This window comes from Harpia harpyja, chromosome 10, assembly GCF_026419915.1.
Source record: "Harpia harpyja isolate bHarHar1 chromosome 10, bHarHar1 primary haplotype, whole genome shotgun sequence".
In the NCBI taxonomy this organism is placed as follows: Eukaryota; Metazoa; Chordata; class Aves; order Accipitriformes; family Accipitridae; genus Harpia; species Harpia harpyja.
The window spans coordinates 44,189,615-44,207,178 of NC_068949.1; the positions used below are offsets into that span (position 1 = coordinate 44,189,615).

The 17,564-nt window shown below is 40.5% G+C and overlaps 1 protein-coding gene across 6 annotated transcripts in view; it reads left to right on the top strand.

Annotated features, from left to right (window-relative positions):
* Window positions 1-17,564, top strand: part of PTPRE (protein tyrosine phosphatase receptor type E) — a 121,716-nt gene that overhangs the window by 86,810 nt on the left and 17,342 nt on the right. For all 6 annotated transcript variants that reach the window (XM_052799513.1, XM_052799512.1, XM_052799510.1 and 3 more), the window contains 12 exons: window positions 49-125; window positions 245-281; window positions 1,080-1,177; window positions 2,707-2,826; window positions 4,455-4,615; window positions 7,723-7,858; window positions 8,278-8,427; window positions 10,768-10,861; window positions 11,720-11,796; window positions 12,772-12,906; window positions 13,693-13,818; window positions 15,544-15,704. In XM_052799513.1, the coding sequence (XP_052655473.1) occupies window positions 49-125; window positions 245-281; window positions 1,080-1,177; window positions 2,707-2,826; window positions 4,455-4,615; window positions 7,723-7,858; window positions 8,278-8,427; window positions 10,768-10,861; window positions 11,720-11,796; window positions 12,772-12,906; window positions 13,693-13,818; window positions 15,544-15,704 (1,372 nt within the window). The remainder of the gene's footprint in view (window positions 1-48; window positions 126-244; window positions 282-1,079; window positions 1,178-2,706; window positions 2,827-4,454; window positions 4,616-7,722; window positions 7,859-8,277; window positions 8,428-10,767; window positions 10,862-11,719; window positions 11,797-12,771; window positions 12,907-13,692; window positions 13,819-15,543; window positions 15,705-17,564) is intronic.

Consider the following 17,564-nt stretch of genomic DNA (forward strand, 5'->3'; position numbering starts at 1 on the left):
TTCAGATTGATTAACGTGCAAACATGCTTGTAATATGTTTTCTTCCAGATGATCATTCCAGAGTGATTTTGACCCAGATCGATGGAGTTCTACCTTCAGACTACATTAATGCGTCATATATAGATGTAAGTTGACAGTTGTCCACTGTTGGGCAAACTGCAAACTTTGACTGTGAATTACATATTTTTCTGCTAGCATATGTTGGCATTTCATCTTTTAACTGCTCTGATATTTATTTCTATAGGGTTATAAAGAAAAGAATAAATTCATAGCAGCACAAGGTAATTTATTCTCATTTCTCTGTTCTGTACCTCTTATGGCCGAATGTATTCAATTTTAGACGTGTTTTAAAGGTTATTTTCAGCTGCAGATGGTGGCCAAATGTGAGGTGGGGTTTAGAGGTTACAGTTTAAAGGAAATTAAAGTGAGCGTGAGGTAACCCACTGCCTTTAGACCCGCGGATAGTGCTCTGAGTGAAGACGCTCGCCTTCCCCCCTCCACCCCCACTTTCCTTCTCTTTCTTTTTAATCTCCTTACTCGGGGTTTGAAAAATGATGTCTCCTGATAATACAGTCTGTCTAAGCCATCTTGATGTAGAAATAAGCATTTTCGCATGAGTTCTTGTGCTGTATTTAGTCACAAATTTGGGGAACTTTGTCACCGCAATCCCAGACACAAAGCAATAACTGCCCCTGCCCTTCAGAAATACTCTTGTCCCGCACAGCACGATGAGCTGCTCTCAGACAGTGGTTCATTGTGGTCACAGGTAATGTTGGACCTTGGCATGGGGGAGAGCTGCAAAGCAGAAATCCTAAACGATGCTCCTGCCGTAGCCTGCTTAAAAGAGCGTTAAGAATATTTCAAGAGAGGAGGTATCTGCTAGAAATGTAGATTTGAGTGCATGTGATTGTGTAAAAGAAAATAGGATTTTTTTAAGAAATATGTGGTATATTCAAAACCTGAGCAGTCTGTAGTGAACACAGATCTGGGTGGGCACGCAGGGGCAGGGGGTGTTCATGTGTGCTGTGATATGCTGGTCTCCATCACCCCTCTTGAGCAGAGCTGTATTCTGTCTGCAGGACCGAAGCAAGAAACAGTTAATGATTTCTGGAGGATGATATGGGAGCAGAAGTCGGCTGTTATCGTCATGTTAACCAACCTGAAAGAAAGAAAAGAGGTAAAGAGCTTTCAGTTTGCTCTGGGATGTCTCTATGAGAGCATGCTCCAAAAGCAGTTGTGGCTGCTCAGCGTCTGGCCAGTTGCCTTTCTGACCACTTCCTTCTCCTTCTTCCTTCTAGCACATCTAAGTTTCTGCTCATAAATGCAGTTTTCATCTCCAAAATACAAATTTATATTAATTGATCTCAAGGAAAAAATTCTGATAGCTAAGTTTGTCCTGCGTAGCCCATAGCCAAAGGCAAATTCTCGTGCCTCTGTTTTCATTGCCGCATAAAGCTGCGCTTGTGGATGGGTTTGCTTAGAAATGAAGATAAAAACTCTCTTCATTTTTTCTGAGTGTTAGGTTTGAAAATTCTTTCTGGCACATGCACAAAACAATTAAAAAACAAAGCTGCTTCTTTGTGAGAGTGATGCTGTTCCTTCCTGTCCCCCCATTCCTCCTCGTATGCATCTCGATCCTCCTATTGTGTGGGACTTTCTACATGTACTGGCTGAATGCTGAGACACATGCAACAAGCGTGAAACATTTAACTTCATTCCTGCTTTGCAGACTTGAGTAGCTAAATTAAAATATTAAGGAAATGTACCACCAGAAACATAAAAGATACTTTTTAGTTATTTTCTTTTCCCCTGGGGGACAGTTTGCCACACTGAGCATGCTACATCCTTATGTGAAATATATATAAAGTCCTCAAAAACTTATGCCCAAGAAGAAAAAAAACAACTTGTCTCCCCAGTGGTTGTGGGAGGGAGGAGGGAGAGGAGGCTGAAGCTACCCAGTGCCGGAGAGCCGGGCTTTTCTTGTCCCCCAAGGGCAACCTCTCCTGCTAATGGGGAAATATGGGGATAAGCAGCAATAGTTGGCCTTGGGAAGGAGATGAGGATGTGCTTAGGAGATGTGATGTGCCGTATCGCTGTGTGGAAGTTGGCCTTCATACCTATTGGGTGCATTTTTTTACAATAATGAAAAGATAATTCAGATACTGTCAGCTCACCGCAGGTATGAGGATGGGCATTCCTTGTCTGCCTCTTCACGATGGTACTTCTGCTTTATTTTACTGCAGTTGTAGTACTGCTTGATGAAGCTCAAACAGCAAAGGCAGTCCATAAGAAGAGCCGATTCCCAGTATGAGAAGCCAGAACTGTTAAATCTGGATGTTCCTGATGACTCCGAATGGGGACTGCCTCACAATTCTCACTGACTACATCTAAAGCTTAAAAATAAAGAGTCAAGACATCACAGTCCCCACAGTCAGGCACCCCCTAACAAAAAAACCAAACCGAAATAAAAGCTGTTTAGGTCTGGCTAGGTTAAAAAACAACTTCAAAGCTATTCTCACCTTCTGTGCTTAAATTTAAGCATCAATAGCACTAGCAAAGTGTTAAAGCTGTATTGTGCCAGATGAGAACCTCCGCATGCTCCTATGTCCAGTTATGTACACTATTTTCAAATAACTTCATTATTTTATGAGTGACCAACAATGAAAGCAGACTCAGTGTTATAAAACTCACTGTATGTTTGTACAGGAAAAATGTTATCAGTATTGGCCTGACCAAGGGTGCTGGACTTACGGAAATATCCGCGTGTCAGTGGAAGATTGCATAGTTCTGGTGGACTACACCATCCGCAAGTTCTGCGTTCAGTCAGTAAGTAACGATAGTGCCCTTGCTCTTGTCTTCGTTTTAATTTTGAAAGCAAATTGGTACAATGTCAAATATTTGCTTAAAAGAAATTCAGGAAATTAGTTAAGCATATTTGCAAATCAAGAAAGGTTTGGCACCTCTCCTAGGCAGGGAAGCAAGCTCTGCAGGTCAGCACGTGTAGCATCCACTACGCTTTCATGGATTGCAAGAGGTTCTGCTCGGTTTCTTCTTGTCTGTAGCCAAGGGCCACGGAAAGTCATTCCTTGTGACTGTCAGGGAGGGAGCTCAGGAGCAGTGTCTTGACCTTTTTTGGGGCAGATTGCATAGATAAATGAGTGAATTTGTGTTTGGGTATTTGGAGTAGTCCGTGGATATGAGTTGGCCAACATCTGCCAGCGTTACAGCTTGATTTCTGTTGTGTCCTTGGTCTCCGGCACAAGTTAAAGCTTTAGATCACAAGAGAGATGGCAGGGATGACTTTGCTTTTGTCCGCAGCATGTAGCCTTGTACGGGAGCAAATTGCTAGAGATCCTCACCCCCTAAAGGGAGGGCTGCTGTGTTTGTAATGCAATGACCGCCCGCTTGAGATTGAAGACTGAAGACAGTATGGGCTGGCGAGAGGTGATAAACCGCGTATAGAACTACCTGGAGACCTCAGAGCCCCTCAAGATACGGGTGGATTTATTCAGCATTAGTTAGAGATTCTGAACTGTGAAGCAGTCTCTGCTGATCTAGCGTGGAGATCACTTTGGTGTGACTAGTGATTGCTGATAAGGCATCGCTGATAAAAATGCTCAGAGAAACTGTGCTCAGAAAGCAGAATGGGAAAGAAGGAACCGTACAGAGATGTACATACTGTAGATAAGCTGAAGGGCTGGGAAGTTTAGGGATGGACCCGGCTGCCTTTCACTTGTTGGATCTCTGCTGAGTATGTGTTTGTGGGGTTTGGTTATCCATTGATGGAGACCAGGCAACCTTACAAAACCAATTGGCTTTCTCCAGTTTGAAAGAAAAGGCCTTGACCCTGGCTAACAGACTGAAAGCTTGCGAGGCAGATACGCTTTCTAACCTTAAGGTTACTTTGTGGTTAGTGAATGCAGGTGAAACGATGCTGAGCTCTGCTGTCATTGCTTCTGTAGTACCTTCTTTTATTCTTAGAGAGTAGGTCAGGTCATGAACCTGTCAGTAGTTGGCCATTAGGTGTGCAGCCCTTCTTTCGTTTTTCATACGTGACATGGCAAAAGCTGGCATGTGGCATCTCATAGCAATGCACATCCCCAATGTTTAGACTGAATTTTGTGAGTTGCATCTGAGGCTCCTAAAGAAGTGTTGTGAGGATTTTATAAGTGGAAAAGGACTTAAGATTTGATCTGTTATTAACATGAATTGTGAGTCTTACTCTTTGCAACCCTATCCTGGGATTATTCCAGTTTTCACTGCAGAGGTGCATTTTAATAACACATGGTAATTTCACCCTGTGTTTGTATTTTACATACACTGTGAACTTCTAATCCTTGAGTTAGGCTCTAAGTGTTGCAGGAATTAAAGTCATAAATAACCACAGCAGTTTGTTTATAAATCTTTGCATGAAAAATGAAATGTCAAACTCGGAGTCTGTGTGTTCTCTGCAGCTTCATGATGGTTGTAAAGCTCCGAGGCTCGTTACGCAGCTTCACTTTACCAGCTGGCCTGATTTTGGGGTGCCTTTCACACCTATTGGGATGCTGAAATTCCTGAAAAAAGTCAAAACATTGAATCCTGCCCATGCTGGACCAATCGTGGTTCACTGTAGGTATGTATGTGCTCTTCCAGCCATTCTCTTAGCTTGGCCTGGAGGTACATGTATAATATCAGGTTAAATTTTAATCCTCTGTTCATAGGCTGCGAAGTTTGTGTGTCTGTGTATATATATTTACTTACATATTTATATTTGTAAGTGTAAAGGGCAATAATATGCTGAGCTTTTTGAGAGCCCAGGGTAAAAACAATTTCAAAAGATCTCTCTTTGCTGTAACTTCAATACTCAAACAGAAGTTGTTGTTTTGTTTTGTTTTTTTTTTATCCATGAGTGATATCCAGTGTTTGGTAAAAATACGCTCTCTGTCAGAAAAACAGACTTGTAATACAAATCTGTGACCTTTGCCACTAAGTGCTCCTCTGAGAATTCATCCCCCACTTCTCCCACAATAAAATTGCAGTTTGCTATGTAAATTATCCATTAAATGCCTGGAAAGTTTTGAATAAAGACTTGCATTTAAGAGACTTAAATGCTGCAATTTTAGAAATGTACTACATACCAATACAGAACATATTCCCACTCTTTCGGTCACATACACATGAATGTCCTGCTATTAAAAGCTTGTGCTAAACTTTTTGAATTCTTATGTTAATGAAACCACAAACAAACTCCAAATCAGTTTTAAGAGAGTAATTGCAATCTCTATAGCAACTGTAAGCTCACAACTGAGCAAGAAGTGTCTTTTCAGGAGCAATTATCATAGCGAGGTTAGAATAAAATGAAAAGAATAGCAGCTTTGTCTTTATGGGTCTTGTTTTTAAGGAAATGGTTGTAGATTCATGTATTTGTTTCTTTTTCTCTTGCTCGTATCAGTCATCTAGAAATACTCTCTTAAGATTCTTGAAGTGTGTACTGTTGAAAAAGAGTGTGTTTGTCCTGACCAAGCCAGCCTTTTTGTTTCTTCGTTTCCATCCAGATCTTGCCTTGCTAGGATTCATCTTCTCTCCCAGGTGTCATACATAAGAGGCTTAAAGAAAAGCATTAAATGGAAAAAGAAGATTTTAATAGTCTCACATAGTCTTGCCTTTGAGAAACCCACAATATTTTTATAGCCTTTTGCCATGATGTTCTGTGGAGACTCATACTGGGCTTGAGCTTTATTTTGCACCAGCAGGAAATTCTGTACTTAGTTTAATCAGCAGAAATAGAGACAAAATAAAGGAAAATATAAAATATCTTAATAAAAATCTGCAGAGATTTAAATATAATGGTCCAACGGAACGCAGTAACACCGTTATGTGTCAGTGCTGGGGGCTAGTGCAGTACTTCAGCCTGCGTTAGAAATAAAGAACGAGAGAGGTAACAATTTCCGTTACAGTTCAGGATATGACACTATTGAATTGTTGAAAAAAGGAAAGGGAAACTCATCGATAGTGAGTAACCATCCATATTTAGTGAGCTTTTATAAAAATACCACCAGTCATTCTGATTAAAACTGCTCAGTCAGAATCTTTCAGAAATTAATAAAATACTACTTTAGCATTTGGAGGTAAAGAAGAGCAGATAAAACGAGTGGGGGGAAAGCAGGATTTTCTGGCAATTCTTTTTTTCCAGAAGTTTTCAGAAATACATTTTTCCAGTGAGCAGAGAGCTATGTTGAGGAGTAGCTGAGTAAGCGATACCCTAGAGTGGGTTAAGGATGGGTAAAATCAGGGAACTTCCCAGGCAAATGTCAAGGCTGGTGAAATTACCAGCTTTAGCAGGAACATGGAAGGATTGAATTAAGCAGTGATCTGAAGTCAGGTAACCTTGGGGCAGAGGCACGGGAAAGGAACATGGACATGTAAAAAGGGGTTGTATCTGTAAAGGAAAGGGAAGTGAGGAAGATGAGCGTGGGGCTCAGTGGGTGAAAACTCACAGGACTGAGGAATGAAGGACAAGTGTGAAGTGGCGATGAGCGACCCATGGTCAGAGGTGGTTTCCAGGAGATGTCAGGACGAGGAAAATCTCTGTCAACTGAGAGTCGAGACAGTAGGACTCGAGGTGGACTCGTCCGCAGTGGCAGAGGTCAGACATGAATGAAAGGAAGCGAGAGGGCAGGGAGCCATGGCCAGCGTGGGCTGGAAGCTGCGGTGGCCCGTGGTCAGTGGCCAAGGGGACCGGCGGGTGGGAGCGTTGGACCGGGACGTGGCTGGGCGAGGAGAGAGGGGAGCCTGCCAAACCGATGGTGAAACGCGAAGGGATTTGGAGGCAGAAGGTGACAGTGGGCTCGTTCACTGCGAAGAAGTTGCGTGACGTGTTGGTGGAGGGCTGTGGTACTCCGTGGGTCTGCTCGTCTCCATCGTCCCTCCAGACCTCTGGAATAGGAGGGCTCGGGGGCTTTGCTTTCAAACACATGGCGTTCGCTGTTAAAAGTGTGTGTGTGTACATATGAACTAAGTCATATTACGCATGCAATCATTTTTTTTTCTGGTGGTACTTAAAACCTCATGTTTCCTTCCTGAAAATTGATCTGTATCTTCGAGCACACCGGGGTGGGGGGGAGAGATTTTTGTCGTGTTTCAGAAGGTGTTTGTGGACATTACAGCAGTTGCTGTACAAAGTAAGCTAACAGAAGGTTAAAGGAGAGCTATTAATGCCTAGCACAGGATGCCATGCCCTTTTCCTCTGAAAGGAAGAGCTGAAAGTCGCGGGAGCAGCGTAATTTATAATGATCGTGCTCCCTCTTGTGGCTCTTGAAGGCTATTAAAAAAAGAAAAAAAATAGTTTGGGATGGCAGTGTTAGGAAGCGTAGAACTTGTAACAAGTAACTGTTATCTAAGTAGCATGCAACAGCAACCATGCAGAAAAGAGCTAAAAATTAAGAAAAATATTTAAAATTTCATCTTAGACTGAATTATTATAGCTGGTCAAGCAGAATTCTTTTCCAACCGTCTTTTCTAATATAATGCTGATGTCATCATTTCTGAGCTGTTAAGAGGTGACTTTTTATGTTAAAAACTCACACAACTTTTTTTTTTGCTATCACTGTTAAAATAAAAAATGAAATTTTATGTTTCAGTCCAGTATAAATGGCATAAGTTCTACCCGTGTCATTGCTGTAGCAATTCCTGTAATTCAGTTGACCTTTTTTGTTTGTTTGTTTTTGTTTCCTTTTCAAGCGCTGGTGTGGGTCGCACAGGGACATTTATCGTTATAGATGCCATAATAGACATGATGCACGCGGAACAGAAAGTTGATGTTTTTGAATTTGTTTCAAGAATCCGTAATCAGCGTCCGCAGATGGTTCAGACTGACGTAAGTGGACTTAAATCAGTTGAAACTACAACTTTTCACAGTCGAAGAAGACTACGCTTCTGTGCTTCTACTCTGATATGCATCCCAGTATGTCCCATTCTGTTGCCCGCCTGGATAATTGGAAAATGAACAAAGCCCAGTAGAAGGATGGCATTGGGGAATAAGATGGAGGCATGTTAGGGCTGTGAAGACCGCTGTAAGGCATGTTATCTTTAAGTATCATGTCCAGGTTTCCCCATGCACATGAGAGTGGAAGTTTAGAGAACGTGAGCGATGTAAGAGGAAAACTCTGTTTTAGCTTAAGGTATGTTTTGATAATTAGTAGATTGTAGACCAAATGAGATAGATGAAAATGCCAGAATTCGTAGTTTCACTTCCTTGCTTTGCAGTATGCTTATCTGCCTCTTTGTTCATTCCAGATGCAATACTCCTTCATTTATCAAGCCTTACTTGAATACTACCTCTACGGTGACACGGAGCTGGATGTGTCATCCTTAGAAAAACATCTACAAACATCACACAACGCGGCGCCAAACCTCGTCAAAATAGGGCTAGAAGAAGAATTTAAAGTAAGTATGAAAGTCCTTTGCCAAAGGATTTCTAAGTGTGGAAACATTTAAGCCAAAAAGATACTTCAAAAACAGGAAAAGTGTAACCTTAAAAGAAAAGGTCCATCAAAACAGAACTACTTGTTTTATTTTGTGCTTGCTGTGAATGAGTCCTGCGGAGTCAGTGAATGGGGCCTTGCTTAACATCCTGTTCTGCAAATGCTCATTCAAAGCTACGTCCTTTTACGGCCCTTTTCCTATATGCTTTCTGTTTGTTTATAAAAGAAAAATGGAATTACTCTTTTGGTCTGGTGCTAGATGCCAGATCAGATAATGCTGGAAGAGGGAGCTGGATTAAGTGCATCTAATTTGCATCTCAGTGAGATTGTTAACTCAGTGATGACTGACAGCAGAAAGAATTGCAGAGAATTTACACGTCTTGTGCTCAATATCCAGACCTGTCAGGAAGGAAAAGAAAAAAAAGAAAGCATTTCTTTTTAGTGGAGAAACCCCAAATGCAGAAAGCAACCACACTGGCTGTTTGTGATCATTGTTTAAAATAGATTTTATTGTCTGGAGGAAATAGTTAGAACTTTTGTGTAACTTTTGTTATGCTAAAATATTTATTCTATATATAGGTCTGAAGCATTAAATGACATACAGGTGTTAACTGGAGTTCTCCCTTTCCTTTAAAGGATTAATTTGATCAGAAATTGGGAACTGGGAAAACAAAATTATGTAAAAATAAGTCTGACGATATAGCAACAAGTTAAAAAATCGAAAGTATTGGTCTGTCTGAGGGAAGGAAGCAAATGAGAGAATCAAATACTCTACTCTTTCCAGAATTCCTAAGTTTGTTTTTGCTGTCCACTGTGCCAGCAAGGCTGCATTAAAGTGCCGAGAGCAACGTTTAGTTCTGCTGTGTATTCTGAAAAGCACTTAGATGGCCCAGGAGCGCTGAGCCCACCTACACCAAAGAAGAGTAGAGCTATGTTGTAACCAGTATGAGAGCCTCTGACATAAAGTCTATGAACACAGTATTACAGAGTAGCTGAAAAGTGATTTCTCAGAGGGTAGGGTTGTTCTGTTTTCTAATAGTTTGTTGCCGGTGTTAGAGATTTTACTAGAATTGAGATGTGCTTCTGAAACTCAGTACCTGGCAAATACATGCCTGAAAATCTGCTTGGCAGTTTGAAAATTAAATGAATTTTAATTTAAATTGAATTGATATTAAATAGTTGCTGAAATGCAACTGTGTAACTATGATCGTCTCCTGGTAAGTCCCACCCCAGCAGAAGCAGCTTATTATTGTGTTACCTTGCGGGTGTGTAATCTATACTATAAAAAAATTGTTGGGGCAAGAGCATTGTTTGTCTTCTGTGTCCTGGGAATGCTGTCAGCACAAACTGAATAAATAATAAGGAATATCGGTCCCTTCAGTAGCAAAATCTTGAAGATGTATAGAGCCAAGTTGCAGGATTTGGTGCACAGCAGTCCATAAACTCGTGCAACTGTGTTATGCCAGAAACAGGGTGCTGTGCCGCAGGGAAAGCGCAGTCCAGGCCTAAAGGACCAGAGTTTTAATACTCTGAACAGGATTGTAATAATAGTAATATGAATGAAATTAATATGAATATGAAATCAGTTCACGTTTTGACCGTAAAGGAAGTGAAGTCAATAAAAGAGGGGGTTTTTCAGTACTTGAGAACAACGTGGAAATGAAAAGCCTGTTCCTGCAGTGCCTGGCTGGCTGGAGTGCCTGTTGGGAAAGCTCCTGATCAGAGGCTGCCGCTGCGGGAGACCAACGGTGGTCGGTCTGCTGGTCTGCCTCTGCTTATGGAAAGGCTGGCAAGAAAAAAATAAAACTAATTCAATAAAATGGTATGCAGACCTTTTTATTAAAAGGTATTTTCAAAAGTGGCTTATTTTATGGAACTAAATTTCCAAATGTCAAATTTAAGAAACTTACACTTTTTCAAAGGGAACGGGTACTCTGTGCTTCTGAAAGCCATGTTCAGACGGTCCAAAACTGTCTTAAGAAAAAAAACCCACCACACAGACCCAAAATGTTAAAATCTGCTGTCATTTTACAGCCCTTAAACTTTATTGATATGCCTTGGGAGTATGTTCAGATTCTGAAATATTTATCAGTATGAAAAAAAATACACGACTATTATTCTTAATTCATTTTTGTAGACAGGACAATGAAGTGGCTTTTGTGAAAAGTCAGTCTCGCTTTGACTGTGTTAGTGTTTTGTACCCGATAAAGACACTTAGGAACCCTCTGAGTACAGGATATGGTGAGCGAGAACCGCTTCTGTTCCAATGGGTTCTCATCCTCGTTTGTGTGTTTTATTACAGAAGTTGACAAACGTTCGAATAATGAAAGAAAACATGAGAACTGGCAATCTTCCAGCAAATATGAAGAAAGCTAGAGTCATCCAGATTATCCCATGTAAGAGATCAACTTTTTATATATAGAAACAAGTGCTATAAATACGCAATTAGCCTAAGGCTGTTGTGAGTACGCATGCTGTATCTATATGTTGACAACAACTCAGCTCATCTCAGAATACAGCTCTGTTGGGATCACTCAAGGGTAGAGGTCCTGCCTGGATTTGGAAACTGGAATTCTGCAAATAATTACTGCCTATGTCTTAAAGAGAAAAAGTCTTAACTCCTCTGCCTGTGAAATTCAAATTCTTTCAAAACCTGTTGTACTGTCCAGAGCGTTAGTTTTGCTTCATTTTTAGCAAGAACACATATTTTTGGGTGTTTCCATTAGCCATCCCCTTGGTTTTGTTGTCCTCTCTGCAGGCATGTCTGCTCTGCAGTTTCTAGAGAACTTACTGATACAAACAGCACTATCCTCTCCTTTTAAATGTAATGCCCTTATGAAGTGTCTGCAAAGAATTTAATGAATTGGTTTTTACTTGATCGGTGTAAAATATATTACGATCAGGTATTTTTCAAGACTGAATTAAATAATTCAGCAGTCTCGCCTTTTAAACCAACGTATTTTCTGAGTGATTCCTTGCACGGTCTGGAGCAGCACTGTCATGTCTGCACCTGAAAATGAAAGTTTCAGACCTTGCTGGCTGTATCCTGTGTGAAAGGAAAAACAGCAGCAGAAAAAGTTGCGCCCTCCTCCACACACTTACTAAATCCTGGCTAAGATCTTTGAGAAGCTCTTTGGCTTTCAGAGAACAGATTTTGTTGGTTTTGTTCTTTCACAAATGAAATGCGTGTTGACTGCAGAGCAGTCAACATACAGTTAGCAAAAGTAAGACTAGACTTTTTTTCTTTTTTCCAGATGATTTTAATAGAGTGATTCTGTCGATGAAAAGAGGGCAAGAGTATACAGACTACATCAATGCTTCCTTCATAGATGTATGTATGAAAAATTTCAATGTATTTATATTGCAAGTCAGATATTTTGCTGTTGCTGATAAGTCTTTTTAGAGAGAAACACAATCAACTTGGCTTATGAAGAACATTACCTTTTTTGTTTGGGTTTGCCTTATGAGAGTTTCCAAATGCATTTCTTGTCTGCTGTTTTCAATTTCAGTTTAAATGGTCATGTAATTTAAATATTCTTCTTGTTGTTAGATTTATAGACTAAGGCTTTTATTAAATCCTAACGAACAGGCAGCAAAACAAATTAGCTATACAACTAACATCCAACAGTTTCATTATCTGTGTTCAGGTTAACTGATGTAAACATGTGCTTGTCTGAGGAAAGGGAAAAGAAACGTCTGTATTTAGCACGGGGAAAGGCTGTTGCAGTATTTGGGAACCAGGGTTTACCTGGGCAGACCTGCATTAATTCCTAACTTTCTTCCCAGCTTCCTGTTGGAACCTGGGCAACACCTTCCACTGTGTCTTGTTTTTATTTAAATATGAGAATTAATTATATCCGTAAGCAGTAAAACCCCATTAGTGATTGAGGATTGTGGATACTACAGCTGTGATGATCGCATCAGTATGTAAATAGAACTGTAGCTCAAAAATTGAGTTAAATGTTAATTCTGTAGTAAAGCTAATTGCTGCAGTTGTTATAATCTCCTTGTGAAATCCTTTCAGTTACCTTTTTTACCGCAGAATTTCATCCCTTCAGCCATGACTGTAAAGACTCATAAAATACAACTCAGGATTGCGAATTTGGGGGATTTTTTCCTGTGTTTCTGGCAATGAGCAAGAATGGGGTGGGCTCAGCATCACCAGGTTTGCAGTACCCATCACGTTATCAAGCAGCGGGGCTGGCGGGAAGCACCAGTTGAAGTAGCGATCTCCTCTCCCGCCATCCCCTTCCGTCACTTGTGCTCGCGTGTCGCGACGTAAGTGGATCCTGCTCTTTCTCCGCAGGGCTATCGCCAGAAGGATTACTTCATTGCCACCCAGGGACCGCTTCCGCACACGGTGGAGGATTTCTGGCGGATGGTGTGGGAATGGAAGTGCCACACCATCGTTATGCTCACAGAAGTTCAAGAGAGGGAGCAGGTACGCGTCCCGCGGCTGCCAGCTCCAGAGCGAAGCAGTTGCTGTTAACGCCTGTAAAATATGGGCATTAATATTGGAAAAACTGTTCGTTGCCTACAGATTCTAGCGATACGAGATTTTTTGCCTTTCCTAAAAGGAGCTCTTGTTTCACTATTTGGTGTGGGCCGATGTTGCTGCTTTTGCTTGAGTTGTCAGAAACCCCACCAAAACTACTGAAAATTATGGTTTGTGAAAGGGCCCAGTTCACATTAAAAGCACAGAATTTATAGGGATGCCTGACACAGAACAGTGGTTTGGGATTTGGGAACAGATGGACACAGCTTGTGTGCAAACTTCCCTCCCTGTTCTGCCAGTGTAAGCTCCAGTGGCTTATTCTGAACCTCCCCTAGTACATCGTTAATTAATTAAGTCCTGTATACCTCCATGTGCTGCAGTTCGAAGATTCAGGGTTCAACGCTGCAACCAGGGTGTTGTAGTGCTGTGAAATGTGTTTTGTTGGTGGCGTTGGGAGGCAACATTGCGTTGCTTTCAGGAGTTACTTCTTTTATTCTAATCTGTTTTAAAGGCCGTATTTGCCATCTATGACTCCTAAGCCCTTTTCATCTTAACAGTTTATATTATAGAAATGTTTTATTACTGTATTCTTGGTTAGTAGCCTTTTCATTACGAAGTGTTTAGAACGCGTTTATTATGCTGTATGTCACCTCCTATATCAGAGATTCATGACAGTGTAGGTAACTGGAAAAAATGTCAAGGAATGTTTACAGTTCTCTTTCAATTTTGCAGGAAAAGTGCTGCCAGTACTGGCCATCAGAGGGCTCTGTAACTCACGGAGAGATAACCGTAGAAATAAAGAATGACAGTCTGTTAGATGCCATAAGCGTAAGGGACTTCATAGTTACGTACAATCAGGTATTGGTTTTAAATTACATGAGGGTTTGGGGGTTTTTTTTGCATTTGAAGGCATTTGCAAGTATGATTATGTAACTTAAATGCTGGAATTTCTATCTAAAGATAAATGTGGTTAATCAACATCCAACATTGTATCAGTCAAGAGGGAGCTTATATGAAACATTTTTGCCTAAAGTCCCATGAAAATTCTGGTCAGTGAAACATGTCGTTGATCGAAGTTGGATGTGGGTTTTGGGGTTTTTTATGTTTTGTTGTTGCTGTTATTCTTTTATTTTCTACCATCTCCCACATATCTATAAAAGAAAAATTGATTCAAGATTTTTAAATCCTATGAAGCATTTTACAGCACATGTACTTGCCTCTGCCTACCAGCTCTTCCTTTATGTTTCTCTGCTACAGGCATGATCTACTCAAAACCTGGTTTTGATCTTTTGGGCATGCATCTCCTCGTTCACTGCATCATTTCTTTAGGACCTGATTTGCATTGCTGTTTTTGGAGAAAAAAAAAAAAGAGAAAAAAATTTACTTGCAGTTGAGAATATCATTCATTTAACTACTTACTGCACTGCATATAATTTAGGCACATGCAAAGCAAAAGGACTTAAATTTAAAAGTACTCTGTATTTCCTTATGAAGGAGGGTGGTGGATTAGGCGTGAATACACACCGTGCTTCGCAAAGCAGAGAGTCCTTGTCAATGTGTTGACTTAGGTCACGTTGCAAAGTATTTAAAACTCAAGTAACAGCATTTTAGGTAATATCCAAGCAGCAACATTTTTGCACTACAATCCAGCATCGTTAGAAGTGTTTGCTGCTGCAGATCTAAGAAATCTGAGAAACTTTTGTATTGTGCCCAAGTCCCGCTAGACTACATCAATGATATTTGAAGCAATATTATGTTAAAAGATGTCTTGCAGAGCTGGGAGGAAGGAGGACTGACCAAGCCTTTTTCCTTGTAGTGGTGACATCTTCCAGGCTTCCAGTACAAAGCAGTGTCCTGAGACTCCCCATCAAACTCATTCACCAGATGTCCCCTGTGGTGGACACGTTGAAAGCACCTGGCATCAGCAGAGACCTCGTGTTTTCAACTCTGTGACTTGCAAGAGTTAATGACATGTAGTAAAATTGCCAGAATATTAATGTTGCATCCACACGCTATTATAATGCAGTCATGGGAAGCAGCAAGCACAAATTTCAGGATAGTTAAAATGAAGAGCCTTTGTGCATCCAAACCTGTCTGGAGCTAACTGCATTAGCATGGTATTAATACCTATTTGAACTTTCAGTGTGCTTTTAATCAGCAAGGATAAAGACAAGGCAAATAATCGTTAAGTTTCAAAGTCGCAGGTAGTGTTGTGCAAAGATGAGTGCGTTTCATGAATTGGGTTGTTTTACTGGCACTTTGCATTTGGCCTGTGCACAATGAAAGCTTTCAACCATTGGTACTCAGGATGAATAATCTTTAAGTGTGTCCTTAGCAATACCCAGATGAAACCGCTGTACAAATGAAAAGGAAAATTATAGGGGTAAATTATCAGCATAGCGGATGGGGAATTTAGAAGCAGAACTGTCAGGTCTGCAGGACCAGTATGTTACGGACCAGGTTGCAAATAGCCCCCTCTACTACAGTGGTGCAAAATTTAACGCTACAAATGTTTAAGGTAAGAAGCGTGTTTCCATTTTGAAGTAACAGCTGGATAAATCTGGTGTTTTTTCCTGCACGCAGGGTAACCAGGAGAAGCAAAGCAGGCTTGTTCGGCAGTTCCATTTCCACGGGTGGCCAGAAATTGGGATTCCTGCAGAAGGAAAAGGGATGATCGACCTGATTGCGGCTGTCCAAAAGCAGCAGCAGCAAACAGGCAATCACCCGATTACTGTGCACTGCAGGTAAGACTCACCTCTTCTTCCCACCATTAGCTAAGGAACTGGCTTGCTTTCTCTCCAGTCTGGTTGTTTTTATGGCAGTTTTCCTTCAGGAGAGAGTAGACTGCGTCCTTTAAAAAAATAAATTAAAATTAAGAAATAAGAGAAAAAGAGAGAAAAAAAGAAAATCTAGTATTGCATAAAGGATTTTTGACTTGTCTTTGGCTGAATTAGCAAAGTGAATACCTTAATGGTAGCCTTAATGGCTAGGGGTAGACAAATGCATTAGTAACTTGGGGTGTTGTAGTCTTGCACCTGAGTTTTGCTAAACGCTGTGATTAGGAAAGTAAAGCTGTAGGTTTATTGTAGTGATGTGTAGTACGCCCCACTAATATAGTGCCCAAATGTTCTATCAAGATCAAAATGCTGTTGGTTTTTACAAACTATCAGGAGAATAAAATATATCCCTAATCTAAGCTGAAGGCAAAATCTACTCCTGTCCTTGAAAGCAGAGAGAAAACAGTATTTACATTAATGCTAAGAGGTAGCTTGTGTATGACTTGACTTGATACATGACAACTAGAATATATTTGTCGTATGCCAGGTTTTCACTTTTTGGTTTTGGTTTTTTTTAATTGTCCGTTTTGATTAAAGCAACTTTTTTTTTTTTTTTTAAATGTATACATTGGGCTTTTCCTCTGTTTTTTCCAATCATATTTTTCAGTCTGCGGGGTTTTTTATCAGTCTTTTAAACTTGTCTTTTCTCTTTCTGTACTACATCTGCTGATTTAAAAAAAAAATAGTAGTAGTAAAACTAGTATTCTGCCTTTTCCTAATTCAGAAATCATACCTTGCTTTTAAAATATTTTAAATTTTACAAGTCAGTAAAGTTTTTCCTGTTAATTGGTCAATACAAAGTCAAGCTCACAGTACACAGGGACAGGGTCAACAGGGTTTCAGAGCCCCCAGAAGAGAAGTTCCTATGTTTTGTTTTGTTTTTTTTAAATAAGAAGCTATTAACTTGGAGAGGTCACCCTTTGACATGAACCTCTTTCCTGCTGTGGCCTGCTTGGACCCGTTCTGGGAGATGCACTGACTGACTCCCAGCTGCCCTTACCCAGCGTGAGAGTTTTCAGAGGCCACATCCCTCTGTACTCTGCTCACGTAAGACCTTGTGCAATAGAGTCTCTCTTGCAGTTGAAGCTCGCAGGCTTAAGCACGACATAAAACCCAATCATTGTTTTATCTCCGATTGCCCTGAAAATCAATTATTTAATTCATTCTAAATACTGGCCTTTTAAATCTTTTCCTTTTGGGCGTGTTGTACAAGATAAACTGGTTTTGCGGGACCATTGGTCATCTTCTAGCAATACATGGAGGTCAAGTTCCTGGCATCTTTTTAGCTAAAACCATCAGTTATGTTAATTCTGATATTTTCTCTACCTGTCTGTGATCCCACTATTGAGAAATACTTGGCACCTACGCTGTGATAGAGACCCCTTACGAGTGACTACCGTGTGGATAAGCTTCCCCAACCTTTTGTCAGTGAGCTAGATAATATGATGCTGCTTCTGGATTTTTCCTGCATTTCAGAGAATATCCATCTGTTTTTGAATGAATGACTATTTATTTTTTTCTTCTGAAAAAAAACCAAAAAGCTATATTGATTTATGTGACACTCAAATTGTTCTTGTAGCATTATCTACATGGAAGTAGACTCACTGACCATTTGGAAGTATTTTGATAGAAGAACCTGTCTGCTTGCTCTCCTAGAGTTAGAAATAGGAATGGGCATATTACAGCTGTTCTCTGCAGCATATACTGACTTTTATTTTGCTCTGATTTGAGTTTCAAAGGTGCTGTCTCAGTCTCTGAGAACTATGG